General features: G+C 39.4%; 1 protein-coding gene across 2 annotated transcripts in view; it reads left to right on the forward strand.

Moving 5' to 3' along the window:
- The window catches only part of LOC148843608 (uncharacterized), a 55,400-nt gene that overhangs the window by 10,851 nt on the left and 22,406 nt on the right, over positions 1-22,143 (forward strand). For both annotated transcript variants that reach the window (XM_088959012.1, XM_088959011.1), the window contains exon 3: positions 15,292-15,471. In XM_088959012.1, the coding sequence (XP_088815138.1) occupies positions 15,292-15,471 (180 nt within the window). The remainder of the gene's footprint in view (positions 1-15,291; positions 15,472-22,143) is intronic.

Below are 22,143 nucleotides of genomic sequence, written 5' to 3' on the forward strand. Positions count from 1 at the left end.
AGAGATTTCTTCAAACGACAAACCTTTCTTTCACTTTTAGGGATGTTCACTCTTGGATGAAGATCCATGTAAACCTCTTCTTGAAGGTTGCCATTAAGGAAAGCATTTTTAACATCTGACATAATAACTCTAATTGAGTTCATTTTGGCTACCGGAGAAAAGGTTTCCTAGTAATCAAGTAGTGGCCTGCTGAACCTAGGTTTCCAGATCACACCTTCTCTTCTCTAACTTCGTAGTATTGGGTTACTAAGACCTGATGATCTGCCAATCTGGCGAGTCTTGGACAGATTTCACACAACTTCCTCACCCCACTCCAATTATCCTCCCAAAACTTCACTCTAGAACCATCATCAACTTTAACACTAACTGAGCCTTTGAAGTCCTGAATAAAGTTCATTATGCCCTTGCAAACACTCACCCCATAGGAATTTGATACCTCCCTCGTTTCCCACCCAAACCTCGCCACCTTGTACTTCCCTACCACCACCCTTCTCCACAAGGGCACCCTTTCTTTTTCTATCCTGATCATACTGAAGAAGCCTTGTGCAATCGAAGGTTTCTTCATCTTGGCTCTTCATCAAATGCAACCAAGTATACTGCAAGTGGTCATCAATAAAAAAATGAAATATTTGTAGCCATTCATACAAGGAATAGAATAAGATCCTCAAACATCGGTATGTATTAAATGAAAAGCAATATTACTTCTTTTGTTACTTGAAAAAATATGTGGTTCTACGTTGTTTTGATAGTTGACAAACTTCACATTGCAGATCGGAACTAGACAAAGACTCAAACAGACTAAGAAACAAAAACTTCAATGAACCAAAAGACACATGCCCAAGATGGAGTTAACTCCATCGGCTTCATGTCCACTTCCAATCGTCTTCTCTGTTCTTAGATCCTAAAAGACACAGTGAGATGGAAAGAATGTTATAGAACAATTATGATTTGGTAATGGAGCTAACATACATAAGATATCTATGCAATTGTGGAACATGAAGTATAGAGTTCAGCAAAAGGTTGTTGGTAAGTTTAACTTCACCCAAACTTGAGATTGGGGTTTGAGATCCATCATCAACGTAATCTTACCTTTCCCCGAAAGTAATCTATAAGTGGTAAAGTAGGAAGGCATACTAGTCATATGATCATTGCTCATTTGTCAATTATCCAAGAGCTAGGGGATGAGGTATGGCATGCAATTGCAATACCTGATTTTGTAAAGGCACTAGAAGGTGTATGTGAACCAATAGATGTAGGCAACTCGCTCTTTTCAAATTGGAGTAAGATGCATCTCAATTTTTCCATCAATTAGAGGTGTCATGACTAAATGCCTGTTGCAGCATGAGCATTTTCCTTCTTTCCAATTTTAAACTTCTCAAGCTTTAGATGGGGATTCAATTTCCAACACCTATCCTTGGTGTGTTTCGACTTCTTGCAATATTCACAAAATACCTCTTCAGGTTTACTAGAACTCTATTTGGGCTTTGTGGACACAAGGGCAGTGTGTTCGTCTGCAGGTACTTGCATCATAGCATTCCTCCAACTCTCTTCATTTTGCACAAGAGAATATGTTGTGGAGAGTAACAAGGTATCAACACTAAGGATGTGTTTCCTGGTGAAGTCATAGTTAGCATTTAGTCCAACAAGGAATAAAACCTGGGTTTTTCTCAATGTACTTCCTGTATTGTTCAGCATCAACATGATCCTTCCACACCAAAGCCTCTAAATGATCAATTTCTTCCCAAATTGATTGTAAGGAAGAGAAATAAATTGCCATTGACCTCTCCCCCTAATGCATATTACATGCTTCTCTTCGCAACTGATAGATTCTAGCAGTGTTTTTATCTTGAGAATAAGTGGCAGTTAACCTGTCCCAAATATCCTTGGCTATTGAAAGGAACATATAGTTGCGGTCGGTGTGTAGCTGCATAGAGCATACAATCCATGACATAACCAACAGATTATCTTGCTCCCATTTGGAATAATTTGGATCTTTAGGCTTTGGTTTAGCTTCTTTGCCAGTAATAAACCCAAACTTACCTGTTCCATTGATTGTAAGCTTAGATGATTGGGACCATTCAAGGAAATTTGTTCCATCAAGTTTTATAAAAGTAATTTGTCCTCCAACATTATCATTACCTCCCAGGAGGACATAGGTAGGCACATAGACAATCTTTCTCACCGACAATCCCTCCAAAACAACCTCTCCAAAACAATCTCTCTCACTAACACCACAGTATCCCAATACTAGCTGAGCACCAAAAACCCTTTCCCACAAGGTTGAACATGGGTTACAGCAATAAAACAAGGGAAAAAATAGGTGTTGGCAGTAAAGCAGTGGAGGAAAAAAATTCTCAAAAATATTTTAGGGCTCCAAAAAATTGGGAACCACTTCTTGCAGTCTCAGAAATTCCCCATGATTCAAACACAAGAGCTTTTAAAGGCAGCCAACCCACCATACGAGGATACAAACCCTAAACCCCAGATCTGGAATTTTTGCCAACTTTCATATGGAAAACCCAAAAATGTCTCAAGCAGCTTCAACCTACCATGAAACCTACACCAAAATTCCTTTAAATTTGAGGCACACCAACATGCATTAGAAACATATAGGGATGCCACCGACTGTACGAACTACTGGTCCTAAGTTCTTGGATGATAAAAGGTCTTGGCTTGGGAGAGATTTCAGTGAAGAGGAGATTAAAGAGGCAGTTTTTAGCCTTGATGAAGATAAGCCCCTGGCCCTGACGGTTTCTCTTTGATCTTTTATCAGTGCTGGGATATTGTCAAGCTGGATTTGGTGAAGGTATTTGCTGATTTCCATAGATTTGCGAAGTTAAGTCGAGGCAATAACTCCACTTTCATTATGCTCATTCCTAAAAAAGTTGGTGCGATTGAGATTAAAGACTATAGATCAATCAGTCTTCTCAGCAACTTATATAAAATTCTGGCCAAAGCCTCAGCTAATTGGCTGAAGGAAGTAATTGGAGATGTGGTGGATTTCTCTCTAAGTGCTTTCATCGGAGGTAGACAAATTGTGGATGGGATCCTGACTGCCAATGAAGTAGTAGTAGATTGAAAACAAAAAAGAAAATAAGGTGTGCTCTGCAAAATTGATCTAGAAAAGGCTTATGACTGAGTGTACTGGCAGTGTCTTTGGAATATCTTAAGACTTAAAGGATTTGGGGATAAATGGATTAGATAGATGAAAGGCTGTGTTCAATCTACTTGGTTCTCAGTCCCCATCAATGGAGACCCCCCACCCCCAAGGCTTTTTTAAAGTCTCTAGAGGGCTAAGACAAGGTTATCCTCTCTCCCCACTTCTGTTTACTTTGGTAGTAGATTTACTAGACTTTCTCCTTGAGTCCGTCTCAAATAGCAATTTATTAAAGGGTTTCATAGTAGGTAGAGAGAAGATCCAGATTTCCCATTTATTTTATGCCAATGACATAATTCTTTTTAAGGTGACATATTTCATTTCAGAAATTTGAAGAAAATTCTCAAATGCTTTGAGGCTGTTACGGGTTTAAGAGCCAACTTAGCTAAGAGCAGCATTGTAGGCATTCGTATTCCCCAAAGAAAGCTGAACACTTTTAAAGAAAGCCTGGGGTGTAAGGTTGAGAAGTGACCTTTATTCAACCTTGGCTTGCCTTTGGGGGGAAGCCCCTTTTCTCCCGCTTTCTGAGATCCTATGATTGAAAAATGCGAAAAAAGGTTGGGTTCTTGGAAAAGGAACTACCTCTCGAAAGGGGGCAGACTCATTCTCATCAAATCCTCTCTCTCCAACTTGCCAATTTTCTTTCTTTCTATTTTTAAGATGCCAACTAAAGTGAGATCTCTTCTTGAAAAACTGCAACGTGATTTCCTTTGGGGGAGAGGGGGAGAAAAAAAGGAGTACATAATTAATTGGGATATTGTTTGCAAACCTGAAAGGGATGGAGGCTTGGGTTTTGGACACTTGGTAGAAAGAAATGTTGCTCTTCTCGGGAAATGGTTATGGCGCTTCTCCTTGGAGCAAGATATTCTCTGGGCCTTTGGAAGGACTAATAACAGGTGGGACGGCAACAATGTAACAAACGGATTTTCTTTAACCAATCCTTGGAAAGGTATTATGCAAGTCCTTCTTCTCTTTTCCCTCTTAGTAAGAGTTAGAATTGGAATTGTAACCATATCAGATTTTGGACTGATACTTGGTGGGGTCATCAACCTCTGTCTGTTACCTCTCCTAATATTTTCAGCCTATCCTTGGACAAAGACATTCTAGTTTGTGATGTCCTAGTTAGAGATAACCAAGGTGTGTCCTTTAATTTCAACTTCCGTAGAGCTCTGACTGACATTGAAGCCCAAGAAGTCTCCTCCCTTCTCCTCTCATTAAATGAAGTCTTTCTCTCTTCTCACCTCCCTGATAAATGTATCTGCTCTTTATCTCCCAATGGCATTTTCTCCACTAAATCCTTTTTCACCCACCTTACTTTGGGAGCCTTTCCTGCCTTCTTGGTCAACAGAATTTGGCCTTGTGTGGTACCTCTCAAAGTCTCATCTTTTATTTGGGAGGCGGTCTGAATCTTATTCTCTCTCTCCTCAACAGATTAGAAGATTTGGATCTTATTCTCTCTCTCCTCACATTTGTGTCAGGTGCATGAATGATGGTGAATCGACTAGTCACTTTCTAATTAATTGTGAGGTGGCTCACTCTCTTTGGCAATTCTTCCTTGACTTGGTGTTTGGTTCTAGTTTCTATTGGGCTCCTCCCAGTAGTGTTGCAAATTTCTTTAATCAGTGGCCTTCTTGTAATATGGGTTCTAGAGGTAAAATCTTTTGGAGAGCCTTAACTCATGCTGTTATGTGGTGTATTTGGGATGAATAAAACAAGAGAATTTTGACAAGAAGTTTGCTAGGACGGAAGCCATTAGAGAAAGAATTTTTTCTTGCATTTTTCTTGGCTCCTCTGCTCTGGTTAGTTCAAAGGTTTCAGATATGCTGATCTTGAAAGGGGTTTAATAGAGATTATACATTCCTCACACATTGACAATCAGCCTGGACATTCCAGCACTCCCAGGCCAGATCTAGGTTATTTACTAAGGGTTGATGGCAGCCTCTGGCAGCTGGCATCAGGGGAGTTATTCTAAACAGAGAGAGCTCTGTGATTTGGGTTTACAGTGGCCCAGTTGGTGCTGTATATGCTTCTGAAGCTGAAATCAGAGCATTGGTAATAGGTCTGAGAATTGTTAGATCTCTGTAGCTTAACTCTGTTCTCATTGAGGGGGGATTCTAGGAATGTTATTAATTGGGCCTCCCACCCAGAAAAGGGCCCTTGGAGGCTGGGTTATTTCCTCAATGAGATTATGAAGTAACTTCTCTGCATTGCGGCTTTAGATGGATTCCAAGGGAGCTGAACTCAATTGTGGATCTTTTGGCTAAATGTGGGGTGGATAGGAATTTTTTGTATAGAGCAAATACTTTGCCCCCTTAAGTGGGGAGATATTTTAGTTGTGAGGATTTGATGATTTTGTTTGTAAATCCTCTCATGTACATCCCCCTCCCCCCCTTTTGAATATAATAGTTACCTTTTCTAAAAAACAGGAGGCAACTCTTTGACTGAGCATTGTGCTTAAAAGGAGTTCATTAGGGGCTTAGACTTGTTACTCTTTTTACATATTAGATATTGGGGAGAAAATTATGCATGATTCCTTTTGTGTTTAGCCATTGTGTTTCACCTATACTTGTATGGTTCTTGTCTTTTGTTCTCACTTTTGTAAAGATTAGCCAGCACTATGACCATTCTGATAATAAGGATTCATTGTTATGTTCTACTGTCACTAAAAGCTATTTCACTGTACATCTGTTTAACAGCACTACTGAGATTACCTTCTACATGTTTGCAACAAAAGTCTGTGCAATTATTAGCACTCGTTTATAGATTTTATTCTTAGATGGTTTGGTCACATGCATAGAATACCACCAACAGCACTCATAAGAAGTGATCTATTGCAAGTTGAAGGTAGGGATGCAAATGGATAGGATTTGAATTGGGGTATATCTGAATCCAATATCATAGAAAATTCATATGATCCAAATTTGAACCCGTCAAATTCTCTAACCCCTGATTCAAATTTGATTTGGATAATTTTATTGGATATCCAACAAGAATCTGATTTGATTCAATATATGCAATACAAATATATTTATAAAATATTACATATAAGGCTTAGATGTTGATGATAATGGTTAGTTGGGTACCCATTGAGGTGGGCTGAGAATATGGACTGGTGGAGGAAGGTGAATTGAAGAACTTGTGGGAGTCTTTTGAAACTGTTTGGAAGCTGAATGGTCAGTATGAACAGGTGAATCAAGAAGTTGAAGATGAGGGTGTTTTAGGAATTATGGCTAAAAGTTTTATTTCTAAGGGCTGCGTTGTGGGTCTTGGTGCCAATGGAGGGCGTTGGGATTCAGAGCCAAGGAAGAAGTGAGGCACATTCGATGGTTGGGTCTACTATTAAGGAAAGCTCGTACTTAATGGAGTCCTTTGGTGTTGGCGTGGAGAGAAGGGTGATGGGCCACGTGGAAGGCCCAGAAGTGTAGGAGTGTGGAGATGAGCAAGGAAAAAGAGAAGCTAGCATATATAGAAGCAGAGGAGATGCGTGGTTTTGTGAGGTTGGTTGGAGGATCAAGAGGGGATTGTTTAAGAGATTAAGGTTTAAAAAGAAAGGAAATTCGAACCGGTTGTCCAAGTTTCTGGTTGACAAAAGGGGTTGCATTTCTTTCAAGCATCAAAAGGCTAAAGATTTTTGGGGATCTAATTAGAAATGACTCTATTAAGTCACGAGAGGGGGAGAATGAGAGTTGGGTCTGGGTGATCTCAAAGTTCGATAGAGGAGGCAAGAGGAAGACTGCCGAAGATGCTGTGGAGGAATGTGCTGATTGTAGCAGCTGTTGGAGTGATGCTATGGGTTTTCGTTCTCCTAGGGCTTGTGATTAGGAAAGTGGTGAATCTCCTATGGTTTGTTATAGCTCAGTTTCTCAGAAGGGTGTTGCTTTTCTATTACAAGAGAGCTATGCTGCTCTGATGGAGTCATTTTTGACAGATCTTGAGGAGGATAATGAAGGGGTGGATTTTGGGTTGGGGGTGGGAGGGGAGGTTGTGTGGAAGAAGTCAATCGTCGTTTCAAGGCAAAGAAGATTGTAGAGAAGATGGGCCGAATGGCCCATAGACTGTCATTTCATGTTATGTTATGTTTCTCTCTGTTGTGGGCCTTATTCTGGGCCCATACTCTGTAATATTCTGTTTTTTGTATTTTCCTGCTCACTCAAGGGCCTCTCTGTAATTTGTCAAAGATTAACTTATTAATAAGATGTTTAGAGTGTTAGAGAGGGGTTATGTTCGAACCTCTTACTCTCTAACACTCATTGCCGCCATCTCTCTCTTCTCTTCCTCTCTTGTTTGTTCATTTTCTGGTTTGCATCTAATCTCAAACAGTTCTATACATCAAGTGGGCTGTTTTTCAACTTGGTATCAGAGCAGGCCATTGCTTGGCGTGTCCCTCATGTGGTTCTAGTTCAGCCAACTACATGAGGAGGTTCTAGGGCTGAAAGTTTACAGTCATCCGCCTGGTTCTTGGAGGTCATTGGAGGGTGCCCAAGTTTCTATACACTTGGAGAAGGGTTCGGTGACCAGGAAGAATCAGAGAGCAAGTTGTTTGGCCTGATTTGAAATCAGAGAAAAGGACTTTTGAAGTTATCTCAGAGAACAAGTGTTCGGCTTGGTTTATAGTTCAAACCAGAGACTCTCTTGCTGTAAGTCTTTTCTCAGTCCTTTGCTGAGTTATTTTTTGTTGTTTGGGAGGACTATTAAAGCATTCAAAGCCCACATACATTCGACCCACTGTTGCTGGACTGTTTTTCTGGGTTGTTTTGGAAGTGCTATTCGGCTGATTATTGAACTGCCGAGCTGCTGAAACTGATCTAAAACTAAGTGGCACTAGTCTCATCTTCATCCCAGCCTCTTCTTGGACCTATACTGAACACCTTGAAGTGGTTTCTTCTAGTTAACAGTAGGCTGTTAACTACTGCACACTGAGTGTTCGACGAAAGGTCTCTTAAGGACTGTGGCCCTGTTTTCTTCTCTTTGGGACAACGGCTGTTGAGAACCTGAAATACCTTGTGATTGGAGGTTTGTTGGGTGTCCTTTAAAGGGTGAAACAGTAAAGAAAAACTACCACCGAACTTGACTGTCACAGTTATCAAGTCTGAACTGATTCTGTGAGCTAGTTGTTGTTGCCTATTCAGCTCAAACTAAACTCATCAAGACCCCAGTACCTTGAGAAACCTATTAAAAATCCTAATTGGAGCCTTTACATGATGGATTTCTCAAGCCTTGAAAACAAGAATGCTGCTGAATATGGACAGATTTTGGGAACCCCAACTGATTTTATGCTGGCTGTAACTACAGTTAAGCTTGATGGGACCAACTACTTGGCTTGGTCACAATCAGTGAAAATCCACATTTGTAGCAAAGGAAAATGGGGTTTTATTTCTGGGAGCAAGAAAGCTCCTCCAGAGGATGATCCATCTTATGAGAGATGGGTACAAGAAAACTACACAGTGATTGGGTGGCTTGTGAACTCAATGCAGCCACAGATTAGTCAGCATTATCTGTGGATGAACTCGGCTAAAGAAATCTGGGATAGTGTTGCAGAAACTTACTCCCATAAGTTGAATGTTGCCAGAGCTTACAAACTGAGAAGTGATGTGAAGAATCTAAGACAGGGGGAGAAGTCACTTGCAGCATACTTCTCAGCCCTAAAATCTATATGGCAAGATATTGATTTGATAGAGGCCGTGACATTGGATACCCCTAAGGATGCTGAAACATATAGGAAATTGGTTGAAAGGAATAGGGTCTTTGAGTTCTTGACAGGGTTGAATTCTGAATATGACATTACAAAGCAAAATATCTTGTCCAAGGAAGATGTTTCATTGTCTCAAGCATATGCTTTGGTCAGCAGTGAAGAAAGCAGGAGGCAAGTGCAGGTTCAAGGGGTCAGTATCAATGATCATTTTGCAAATATGGGAATCAAACCCAAAGGGGTTACAGAAGCCCCCAGTGGCATAGGAAAGAAGGAGGTGGTGTGTGAATATTGCAAGAAGCCGAAACACACTAAGGACAAGTGCTGGAAATTGCATCCCAGTCTTGTCCCTATCCGATTCCAGAAGAAGAATGACAGTAGAAAGACAGGAAGTGCACATACAGCCACAAGTACAGATATAGAGTTTGAGTCTGCAAGTGCACAATTGGCAGCCATGAAAGCTGATTATGAGAAGTTTGGAAGGATGATCAGCCAGCTTGAAGGTGTAACTTCATCATCCAACCCTTCTGGAAGTCCAGCCACCTCTGCATTTGCTCACTCAGGTATAAGGGCTTCTGCTAACCATGCATCTACCTCAGGTAATCCCAAGACCCCTTGGATCATTGACTCAGGTGCTTCTGATCACATGACCAACCTTTCCACTTTGTTTGTGTCATATGATTTGCTTCCTGGTCGTGACAAAATCACCTTAGCTGATGGTTCTCTTGCCCCCATTTCTGGTAAGGGAACTGTCAAGCCTACAGACTCTTTACTTTTATCTTCCACTCTTCATGTACCTAAGTTAAATACCAACTTGTTATCTGTAAGTAGCTTGACCAAGTCATTGAATTGTTGTGTAACCTTTTTCCCTTCTCACTGTGTGTTTCAGGACCTGAAGTCTCGGAAGGTGATTGGGAGTGGCCATGAAGCGAATGGAATATACTTGCTCGACACCCCTGGCCAATGCTTTGATCATCCCAAGAATGCTGCTTTTGGTTCTACTTCTTCAGAGTCAGTCAGTCAAATTATGTTGAGTCATTGTCGGTTGGGTCATTTACCTTTTTCTGCTTTAAGTCATTTGCTTCCCAAACTGTTTAAGGGAGTCAGTGTGTCCAGTCTCAATTGTGAGTCATGTCAGTTGTCAAAGCATTGTAGAAAAAATTACCCTATGAGCAATAAAAGATCCTCTTTTCTTTTTCATATTGTACACTCTGATGTGTGGGGGCCTTACCACTTATCCTCTATGGGGGGCTACAAATACTTTATCTTGTTCATTGATGACTTTTCTAGATTCACTTGGATATACTTAATGAAATCCTGAGATGAAGTCCCGAGACTTGTGAGGCAATTTCTTGAGCTTGTTTTGACTCAATTTGGTACCAGAATTAAGGTTTTTAGATCTGACAATGCAAAAGAGTATTTTGTGAAGAGCTTATCCTTGTATCTCTCTGACATGGGGGTTATTCACCAAAGCTCCTGTGTTAGAACCCCTGAACAAAATGGAGTTGCTGAGAGAAAAAATAGACATATTGTTGAAGTTGCAAGGAGCCTTTTATTTGCCTCACATGTTCCCACAAGATTTTGGGGTGATGTTGTACTTACTGCTACCTATCTCATAAATCGTATGCCATCCAGGGTTTTAGGGTTTAAATCCCCCTTCAGTCTTCTTCATCCAGATAAGGATCTCTTCCCAATTCCTCTTCGTGTGTTTGGTTGTACCTATTATGTTCACATTCCAAGTGTGCAGAGACACAAGTTTGAACCAAAAGTCCACAAATGCATCTTCCTCGGTTACTCCCCCACACAAAAGGGTTATTGTTGTTTTGATCCAAAGACTGGCACCAGACATGTCTCTATGGATGTTACCTTTGATGAACTTTCTCCTTTTTATGGTTCCTCTCAGGAAGGACATTGTCAACAGGGGGAGAGTCTGTCACAAGTTTTTGCTCTTCCCCTTCCTGTCCCAGTTCAGTCTCTTGACAAATCTGTATCCTCACAAAATGAATCAAAGGAGGATCAGCCACTTCATTCCTCTTGTCCTAGTGCTCCTATTTCTTTACCTCCTCGTCCTACCCATAATCCCAAAGTGTATCAAAGGCAGAGATCCAGGAATAAGCAAGTGGTTTCCCTTACAATAGATGAGGCTCATACCCTCCCAATCACAGATGAGATAACAGGTATTGCTTCAGCTCCCTTGGAATCCCCCTTCCCAGATCTTGATGTCCCCATTGCTGTTAGGAAAGGAAAGCGGAAGTGTACTGCACACTGCATTTCCAAACACCTTTCTTATGACCTACTTTCCCCTTCATATTGTGCCTACCTTTCTTCAGTTGCTTCTAACCCCATTCCTAGGTCTGTATCAGAAGCTCTTGGGATTCCAGAATGGAGAGATGCCATGCAGGCTGAAATGGATGCTCTACATGAAAATGGTACTTGGGAGGTGGTGGATTTGCCTGAAGGGAAGGATCCAGTTGGATGCAAGTGGGTTTTTACCATTAAATACAGGGCAGATGGGACTATTGAGAGGTACAAGGCCAGACTTGTTGCAAAGGGCTACACACAGACATATGGGATTGACTATCTGGAGACTTTTGCCCCTGTTGCTAAGATGACATCTGTGAGGGTTCTTTTATCTCTGGCAGCTCACTTTGATTGGCCTCTCTATCAGTTAGATGTAAAGAATGCATTTCTGAATGGTGACTTACATGAGGAGGTCTACATGTGTCTTCCTCCAGGAATGTATGGGAAAGATATGCAAGGAAAGGTATGTAAACTGAAGAAATCTCTTTATGGCCTCAAACAATCTCCTAGAGCCTGGTTTGAGAGATTTAGAGCTGCACTTGTTAAATTCGGCTATGTTCAAACACAGTCAGATCATACTCTTTTTGTGAAGAAAAGTGGGTCTCTAGCAGTGTATCTCATTGTGTATTATAATGACTGGTGATGATGCCTCTGGCATTCTGGGCCTTAAGTCTTTCCTCCGTACAGAATTTGAGATTAAGGATCTGGGGGAGTTGAGATATTTCCTTGGCATAGAAGTTGCTAGATCCAGGGATGGGATTCTTATTTCCCAGAGGAAATATGTCCTTGATTTGTTGTCTGAAACTAGAAAATTGGGTGCAAGACCAGCTGCAACTCCTATTAATATGAGTCACAAACTTTCAGCTTCGGATAGAACTTTGTTGGAAGACAAAGGGGTCTTTCAGAGACTTCTTGGGAAGCTTTTGTACCTGTGCATGATTAGGCCAGATATCGCGTATGCTGTCAGTTGCATTAGCCAGTTCATGCATGCTCCTAGAGATACCCATATGGCAGCAACAGAACGGATTTTGTGCTATCTGAAAGGCTCTCCAGGAAAAGGAATTCTATTTACCAAACATGGTCATCTGAAACTTGAAGCCTATACTGATGCTGATTGGGTTGGAAATATTGATGATAGAAGATCTACTTCAGGGTATTGCAGTCTGGTGGCTGGTAATGTTGTCTCTTGGAGGAGTAAGAAACAAACAGTTGTGGCTCGATCCTCCGCAGAAGCAGAATATAGAGCCATGGCACATGGAGTCTCGGAATTATTGTGGCTAAGGTCCTTAATGGAAGAACTTGGGGTAGATCATGACAAACCCATGATGTTGTACTATGATAATCAGGCTGCCATCAACATTGCTCACAACCCGGTACAACATGATAGAACCAAACATATTGAGGTTGATAGACACTTTATTCGTGAAAGAGTCTCCTCCGGTGAAGTGTGTCTTCCATTCATTACTTCTGAAGGACAACTGGCAGATTTTCTCACCAAGGGCATTTCCAAGGCAAGGCTTCAACATGACACTGGCAAGCTGGGCATGATTAACATCTATGCTCAGCTTGAGGGGGAGCGTAGAGAAGATGGGCCGAATGGCCCATAGACTGTCATTTCATGTTATGTTATGTTTCTCTCTGTTGTGGGCCTTATTCTGGGCCCATACTCTGTAATATTCTGTTTTTCGTATTTTCTTGCTCACTCAAGGGCCTCTCTGTAATTTGTCAAAGATTAACTTATTAATAAGATGTTTAGAGTGTTAGAGAGGGGTTATGTTCGAACCTCTTACTCTCTAACACTCATTGCCGCCATCTCTCTCTTCTCTTCCTCTCTTGTTTGTTCATTTTCTGGTTTGCATCTAATCTCAAACAGTTCCATACATCAAGTGGGCTGTTTTTCAACTAAGATGGAGGTGTTTTAGAGAAGAGTTCAGTCGAAGCAGTTGGCGATAGGAGTTTTTCTAATAACAAGAATCCTTTTGTTGATCAATTTTCTTTTGAGGAGGTGGTGATAGGTAAGTTAGGAGTGGATTTGGGTTGCAAGAGGAAAGATTAAGAGAGAGGTGTGGTTGATGTCATTGGGGCAGCTCCTAAGAAATCTCTCTCCTAGCAAGCAACACATTGTTCACATTACTGTAGTCCTTTTGTGGCCAAAGCTTGGTTTGACTGGCATAGGTCCCACAAAAAATTTTCAGAGTTTATAAGAGAAAAAGGGTAAAGACGAAGGTTTCAATGTCAAATAGCATTGGTAGGGGAGAGTCTTGTGGCTCCATCAATTTGGATGCACATTTGCATACTTTCCATGAGAAAAGGAGAAAGAGTGTGGGCAGAGTTGAAGATGAGGTGAGAATGGTTAATTGGATTCCAGAAGAAAAGGTGGAGAAGGAAGGATGTTTGGCTATTGAGAAGATTGTTAAGATTGGCAAAAATCTTGGTTTGTCTCTTTTGGGTGGTGAGGCTTTTGCTAGAAGAGCCTTTGAGGAGTTTAAGAGGAGGGAAGAAAGTCTGAAAAAGTTATAGTGGGGGAAGGAGGAGAGGTGTGGAATGAAGCTAACACTCGGCAGGAGGAAATGCTTGAGGAGGAGCAGAGGTGGCTTGTTCAGCTTTCCTTTGGTTTTGGGGGCCAAGGGGTGGAGTGTTGGTGTTTGGTGTTTTAGGGAGTTCTTGGTTAGTTTGTTTTTGGTTGTTTTTGAGGTGTAGTCCTTTTCTCTTCTGCGTAATAACTTGTCATCATGTCTTTTGCAATCTCTTTTTTCTTTAATAAATTTCTTTTTATTATAAAAAATGATGATACATCTTTTATATTGCAATGAAGTCTTATGCTTTTATGAGCATCCATTTATTGTTTTTGTTATCTTTTCCAAAAAATGTCCAAATTTTTGTTAGGCACCAGTCTTGTTTGTGGCCCTTAGTTTCATCTTTTCTCTTTCTAAATGCTCTCTTTTCTTGAAGGAAGAGCCCTCTTACCATTTGATAATGGTAAATCAGCTTTTATGCTAGGAGTGAATGTCTCAAAATCCTAGAAGACTCTTCTTTCATTGTCACAAAGACTGTTGGAATTTTCACTGAATGAAGCAAAACTTAATTGGACCAATAATCAGGGTATTGCTGGTTGGCATAGTTTTTATCAAAGAAAATGCATCACATAATGGCTTCAAATGCATGAAATAAGAACTCTAAGCCAGTTGAACTTATGAGAAAGAAAATAGATCCTTTCGAAGTTGTTGTGGATAGATTGGAGGCTGGCATTCTTGTTGTCCTTGACTCTTAAAAGATTCTTATTTCCTTTGATTATTATTTTGTTTCAAGAAGGAAATAGTCATACTTAGATACTTATGTTTAAGGCTATATTCTATAAAGCTTTTTTTTTTTCTTTTCATTTTTGAGTCATTTCCCCTCTTATATGATTTTTATGCATAGAAAATGGTTGTGGATTGCATAATACTTGACCATCGAGCCCATTTAGAATTGATGATCTGGATCATTTTACATATATTTTTACTTGATATTTCTAAAGCTTTGAATAAATTCACAGGATAGTGCATGACCTGATGGATGGTATGAATATTCCCATATATCTTATTTCCACATGCTTCATCAGGATTTCTAGGCTGTTTAGTGTGAGGCTTTCTTGTATTTTCCATTTGACTACCATACCGATAGCATTTTTTTCATGGTATGCACATTTTGTGATTATCTTTTTTGTATTGTGCCTTGTTTGAATGCCATGGAATGAAAGTGAAAAGAATTTGTCTGTGCCTTGTATAAGATGAATTCTTGAGGTTTATATTATGTATGCTTGTATATTTATGCATAGATAGAGGATAGATAAATAGACAATTATGTATGTAGTATTGTGTCATAGTATTCTGTGCTCTTTGTTATCTGTCAAGAGAGAACAAGAGGCAGAGATGGTGTAGAGAAGAGAAGAAGAGAAACAAAGGAGAGAAAAGTTTAGGAAAATCTTAGGGATGTCTGTGGCAGTGACCCCACACTCCATTTATATTAACATTTTAGCTGAAGAGGAACATACTAGAATGCCCTTGTGCCAATACAATATAATACATCTCACAACACTCTTTAATCCTAAAATTTGTGATCTTCTGATTTATTTGTTTGTTGGTTATTTCTTTTTGTGCTGCAGAGAGCCTTATCTCAAGCCATTGATGCAAAGGCTGAAGGCAATAAACTTTTTGGAGCTGGGATGTATGAAGATGCATTGTCACAATATGAGCTTGCCTTAGAAGTAGCTCCTGAGATGCCTTCATCTGTGGAAATACGTTCCATATGTCATGCAAACCGTGCTATATGTTTCTCTAAACTGGTATGTTATTCCTATTATGGTGACATAAAATAATAAATTCCCTAACCTATAACTTTCTCTGTGTTTACATGTTAGAATACTAAGTTATTCTCTATTTAATCTGCTAAGCTAAATTTGATGGAACTGTTTATGGAAAGAACACAAGGATATGAATGTTTGGTGAGAAAGCTCAAAGGTGACCTTATAGCTCTCTGGAAACTTAAATACTTAATTGTTTAATATTCAATGGCTTCCTAGCTAAGTGCATTAAATGCACTAGTTGAGTGGCATTATAGAGGAAAATAAATGGATTAGATTTTCTGCATGGTGCTTTGGATTTGAAACCAAAGCATATTGGCAAAATAAATTGCTTGCTTTTAGTGATTCCAGATCTACAGGTTCTCTTTCTCTTTTAGTATGGAAAATTTTGTTGGTAGACAATGTGAATACAACAATGGGTATAAAGAGAACACCCTGTGTACAAAAAAGGAGCTCTAAAATGCAGAAAAGGTCATTCTTCTTCATATTCTTTACTTGTTAGTTGTTACACAAATGCTTGTCAAATGTTATTCTATACATATCATCAAACCCTTTCAGCTTCAAAATCTAATTGAGGATGTAAGGGCCTATATCCACAAATAGGTGTCTTAAAGGGCCCATCTTGAATCCAAAACAAAACTTCCCTATTTGTCCCTTGCTTAGCTAAGTCATCTGCCAAAGCATTTTCTGCTCTCCCCACCCATTGTATACTAGCAGACATGTTTATCTTTTCCTTTTCCTTTTAAGTTTCTTTATAATCAGTTGAGAGAGGCTGCAGCTCGCGCCTCTCCATGGGCTGTTGTATGAGATCTCCATTATCTTTTTGAAGTAATAAAACTATCTTTATTCATAAAAAAGGGCATATCTTGAATCTTGCTAGAATATATCTTCTAGTTTCTTCCTTTTGCAGATGGGATATCTGAACAATATGAGAGTGATCTGTAATTGTAGGCAAAGATGATGTAGGACTAGGGGTGGTAGCTTCTAACCCGATCCATTTGACCCATTGAACTCATCCACTTGTAACCCACTCATTTACCTAATAGGTTGGCAATGGTTTGAATCGCCTATTGGGTAGATTTAAGTGAGTTGGGTTGGGTAATGGGTAATGATATGTTACTTCCTATCTCAGGGTTTCTTCGAGGAAAATCATCTCCTACAGAGAAGAAGGAAGAAGAAGGGAATATAGGGTTTATTTTTTGTTTACTTTCCCACTTTGATGTGTGGGTATTTATATATGTTTACATTCAGATTTGGAATTAGTTACAACCAACTAAGTTGTTCCCACTTTTAGGTGATTTGGGCATGCTTTGCTCAGGTGGCCTCATGTTATACCTTAGCTTAATGGTTGGAAGATTGCATGTAATGGGCTAGTCTACTGCAGTTTGCTAGGCCTGAGGTCTAGCTTTAGCTGGGGTCTTAATAGGTCCCCTCCCCATAAGTTGGACCTTGATCTCAAGGTCCAGATGTGGAAGCTCATCCTGGAGAGAGATAGGTTTCCATGTACTGTCTTCTTCCAGTAGCTCTTTCCAATCACCATGGCTTTAGGAATCAGTCAACCACCCTTACAAACCCAACATAGGTCCACTATCCTGAGTGGTTCAACCTTCATCATACCTTCGTCAGTGAACTGGGGTAAATTCGGGCTAGAGATAGTATCTTCCTTGAGGCACATCTTCAACAGTGACATGCTACTGTACCAACTCTCTCTATTGCCTTGAATGGGCCAAAGAAATGGGGTGCCAGATTGTTCCATGTTCGGCTAGCAATGGTCACTTGCCTATAAGGCTATAGATTGAAATAAACTAAGTTTGCAACCTGATACTCAACTAGGGATGGCAATTTCACAGGAAATTTCGAGTATCCAACCCGTCCCAACCCTAATAGGACTCATTTATCAAAATCCTATAGGGTTTGGGATTTTATATTAAAACCCTATAGGGTTTGGGACGGGTTTGCATTTTGACTTTAGGGTATCCGACACCCGATACCTGGTTTTATTTGACATGGGTACCCGTTCCTGATACCCGATTATAAACCCGACTAATATATATATATATATATATATAATATGTTTTATGGTATAATATATAGTATAAAATAATTTATAATATATAATATTTTAAGAGAATTTCTTTTTGTTTTTTAAGTCAAGCTCCAATCCTTCAACCTTCATGTTAATTTGTTTACCCATTTACCCTTAAGGTTTAACAATTATGAACAAGAGTCCAAGACCTATTGACGGGTAACTTTTGGGTGTTTTTTTTGGATTTTTGCTTCTCTGAAATAAAAAACTTATTTGTTTACCCATTCTCTTATGTCACTTGTTTTATTTATTTTTTTGACTTATATTGTTTTGCTCTTTTATATGGAAGGGTTCTATGTAATGTTGGTTGATAATGAACTTTGAAGAACATTTTTTATTTACTTAATAATGAACTTGGATACCTTATAAGGGTCATACAGTGGATAAAATCACTAGAGCTATTCACAAATTATACAGTGGATGACATGTTGAGGAAATGGGGTGAGATTGCTAATAGTACCCTTGACCAAAACAGTGATGAGTATGTCTTGGACTCCCCCACCTACAGGTTTCATAAAACTAAACTTTGATGGGAGTTGCAGAGGGAATCCTGGATAATCAGGGATTGGGGGTATTTTTAGGGATGAGAATGGGGTTGTTTCTGTCATGTTCTCAGGCCCAATTGGAGTGGGTGACTCTCTCAGAGCTGAGATCCATGCAGTTATGGAAGGAATCCAGAAAGCTAGGGAGATGAATATTAGAAAACTTATAATTGAAGGGGACATGGAGGTGGTGGTAGGATGGCTGAATAAAGACAACAGTGGCTTATGGAATTACAATAATATGAGGAGGAAGTTTAGATGACTGGCTTGAGAAATGGAAGTTAAAATCAGTTGGGTAAAAAGATAAGCTAATTCTTTTGCTGATGGGTTAGCTAAACAAGGGGTGGAGAGGAAGTCAATGTTTTGGGCACAGTTGTAGTTTTATTCTTTCTTTTTCTTTTTCTCCTTTTCTTTCTCTTTTTCTTTTTTCTTTTCCTTTTCTTGGGGCTGAAGTTATAGCTGAAAGATAAGAAATTTTGTCTTCCTCTTTGTAATTATTATTGGGATTATTTAATGAATTGTGTTATTGATCAAAACAAAAAAAAATAATGAACTTGAATACGAATACGGATGTCGAACAATACATTAATTAAGAGTCCAAGATACAAAACACTTGAACCTATTATATTTATCCTAATTTTTATATCAGTTATTTTCTGTTGCGGACACAGAAGCAGTAGACACACTCGTAGGCGAGCCTAACCACCGTGGCCGGAGGTAGCAGTGAAGGGCAGCAGCACTGAGTAGCAGCACTGAAGGGGGGCCCACACGACAGCTCATCAGGGGCCCACTTACCTTGCCACTCTAGCCAACTCACCGCCAGCTTACCTTATCCCTTATCCCATCTACTTATCCCCTGTTCTTAGTAGGAGTTGTGTTACCAGTAGAAATAGGAAGTTAATTACCATTAGAAGTAGGAGTTTGAGTTTTGATAAGAGATGGATTATCCTAGCCGAATACAACAGGGAAACCCTCTTGTAATCTCCTATTTAAAGGAGCTTGGAATTGGAATAAAGGCATTGAATTTTCGATCAAGAAAGAGCTTAGGAGAGTTAGGGTGATCTCTTGGACAAATCACCCCCTAGTTCGCCACAATAGGGTTAGCACGCAAAGGGAAGGGCAAGGGAAGGCTAGGAGTTTTCCCCGTGGACCGACCCGTGACGAGATCCTACGCCCAGGCCCATAACATTTTCTATTTTATTATTTTTACCTTTTAGCATTAACAAAAGGGCCAACGAAATATTAATTTCTCAAATATAAATTAAATAATCATTTAACAATTTATACAAATATATAATTTTTACTCTAAATATATCAAATCTATTAAATTTTCTAAGATATATATCATATGCAAATTCATAATTTTTAATTACTGAAATAATTATGTCATTATTAAAATTTGAACTTCTACAATTTTTTTGAAACTAAAACTCATTTTTTTTCATATAAATGTAAATTAGTGTATTTGATAGATTCTATTTAATATTATATTAAACATTTTTTTTAAATGATAAGTATAATGTTATTTAATATAAATTAAAATATTGACTAATAACTATAAAAATATATAAAAATTATAAGATATATGTCATGCTCAAATTTATAAATTTAAGTACTAAGATATATATTCTAATATTAATATTTTATTTGTATAAATTCTTGGGATTAAAATCTTCTTTTGATGTAAATTTGAATTTGATAGATTATTTATTCTATTTATTTATAAAATGCTAATTTTAAATATTATTTCTTTTAATTTTTAGTTGGAATTGCTAATCATAAATATGTTTTGTTTGTTTGGATGAATAGAAAGTTAATAAAAATTATTTTATTTCATTAAATGTCAAAAAAGGCGATATGGCTTTGTGGCTTAAAGTGTTAAGAGTTTCGGCCTACCATTAACTGATTTAACTAATCTGGGTTCAAATCATGCTTTAAGCATTAATAAAGTTTTTTTAGTAGAAAGTGTTAATTAACTTTTCAAGTCGGGTGGGATGGGTTTAACGGGTTTGGGAAATTGAGAGGAAAAATTAGATGGGTTTGGGACTGGTTTGTGGTCAAGGGTACGTAGGTGGGTTTGGGAATGGGTAGGGCAATTTGCACGGGTCTCCTACCCGTTGCCACTCCTATACTCAACTGTGTGATGCTTGTTATCATACACCTTCATCATTAGTTGCTAGATTTGACTAGAGTAGGTTGGCCTTTAGTTCTTGCAAGATAGCATCTCCCTGTAGCATGCGTTCTTTGAGAGAGGCAACTTTAGTGAACCCTTTCTCATATGGCAGGACTAGTGGAAGATAGTGGCCGTATAAGACCTTGAAAAAGGGGTCATTCCTGCGGCTGCTTGTTAGGTGGTATTGTACTACCATTTAGCCCACAATAGCCATTTCATTGATGGCTTGGGATGACTATTGGTAAAGCAACAGAGGTACATCTCTAGGCATCAATTGACCATCTCTGTTTGGATATCTATTTGAGGACGGTAGCTGGTCAACTTCTGTGGCTGCACTCCATGAAGCTTAAAGAACTCTTCCCAAAACTTTCTCATGAAGATTGGGGGTGTCACAATCTCAGATGATGCTCTGAAGTGTGTCATGTAGCTGGACTACCTCCTTAACAATCAACTCAGCCACCATAGCAGTGTTGTAAGGGTGTGGTAAACCCATGAAGTGGCCATATTTTTTAAATCAATCAACCACCACCAACACCACCGATTTTCCAGCTGAATTGGGTAACTCAGACATGAAGTTCATTGAGATATCCTCCCAAACCTGGCTCGGTATAGGGAGGGTCTGTGGCAGACCCTCCGACAACTTAGTTTAATATTTTTTGTCCTTGGCAAATGCAACAGGTTGCCACATACTCTCCTACCTGTTTCCTTGTTCCAGTCCAGTAAAATAGAGAAGGAAGCTATTGGTAAGTTTGGAATACCCCTAAGTGTTCCGCTTGAGGTGATATACAAATCAAGGAGAATGGAAGTATGGGCCGAAGTGGGTGATAAAACTAACCAGCCTTTGGATAAATGGCCTATACCCCTCACAGTGTAACTGGGTGTCTAGCTTGGGTCCTCGGCCATTTTTCTCTAATGCCTTGGAGCTGCCCATCTGTTGTTGGCTACTGCCTCTCTTTTAATCTCATCAATTACGGGATACATAGGCCTGTATACTAGCATAAGCCCAAGCTCTGGCTACCTGGACAAAACATTAGTTTCCTTATTGGAAAGCCCACTTCGATACCCTATCCGATAATCGTACCCTAATAGCTTAGAGATCATTTTTACTGCTCATCTGACAATGCCTTTCACTCTAGCAAGAATTTCAGTATTCGATGGTTAGTTCGTATGGTGAATATCCGGACCGCTAGGTATGAATGCCATTTCTGAATTGGTAAAACCACTACCATAAGCTCTTTTTATTTCATAGACTGATTTGGAGAGAGCTTGAGTGGATAGTGCCTTAGGAAAGAATGCCAATGACTTCCCTTCTTGCATGAGAACAACCCCGATTCTCATGCCAGAGGCATCACATTCTATTGTAAATTCCTTGGCTAAGCCAGGTAGAGCTAACGTTGGAGGTGAAGAATGAAGAGACATCCACCTTCAGATCTTTGAAAGCTTGTTGCACCATTGGGCCCTACTCAAAATCATCTTTTGTAATCTGTCACAAATATCTCATGTGAGGGGAAGAAATATAACAGAAGAGAAGAAAGGAGTAGAGAAGGGAAGAGAGAAGAAAAGAAGACAGCAGTTTGTAAGGGGCTGAATCTAGTTCATACAGAGAGAGGACCCCTCCGACCCCTTTTATATTTATAAATATTAAAATTACAGAAAGACCCCTGCACCTAAAACACATAACAAAAAACACCTTACAACACTCCCCTCAAGTTGGGTTGTAGACATCATGCATACCCAACTTGTTACATAGCTCTAAATGGCTCAGGGAAGTCAAACCCTTTGTAAACACATCAACCACTTGTTCCCTAGACTCAATGAATGGTACACAAATTTCACCCCTTTCAACTCTTTCA

The sequence above is a fragment of the Nelumbo lutea genome, chromosome 8 (genome assembly GCF_056320005.1).
Source record: "Nelumbo lutea isolate HS-2025 chromosome 8, American lotus-T2T, whole genome shotgun sequence".
Classification (NCBI taxonomy): domain Eukaryota; kingdom Viridiplantae; phylum Streptophyta; class Magnoliopsida; order Proteales; family Nelumbonaceae; genus Nelumbo; species Nelumbo lutea.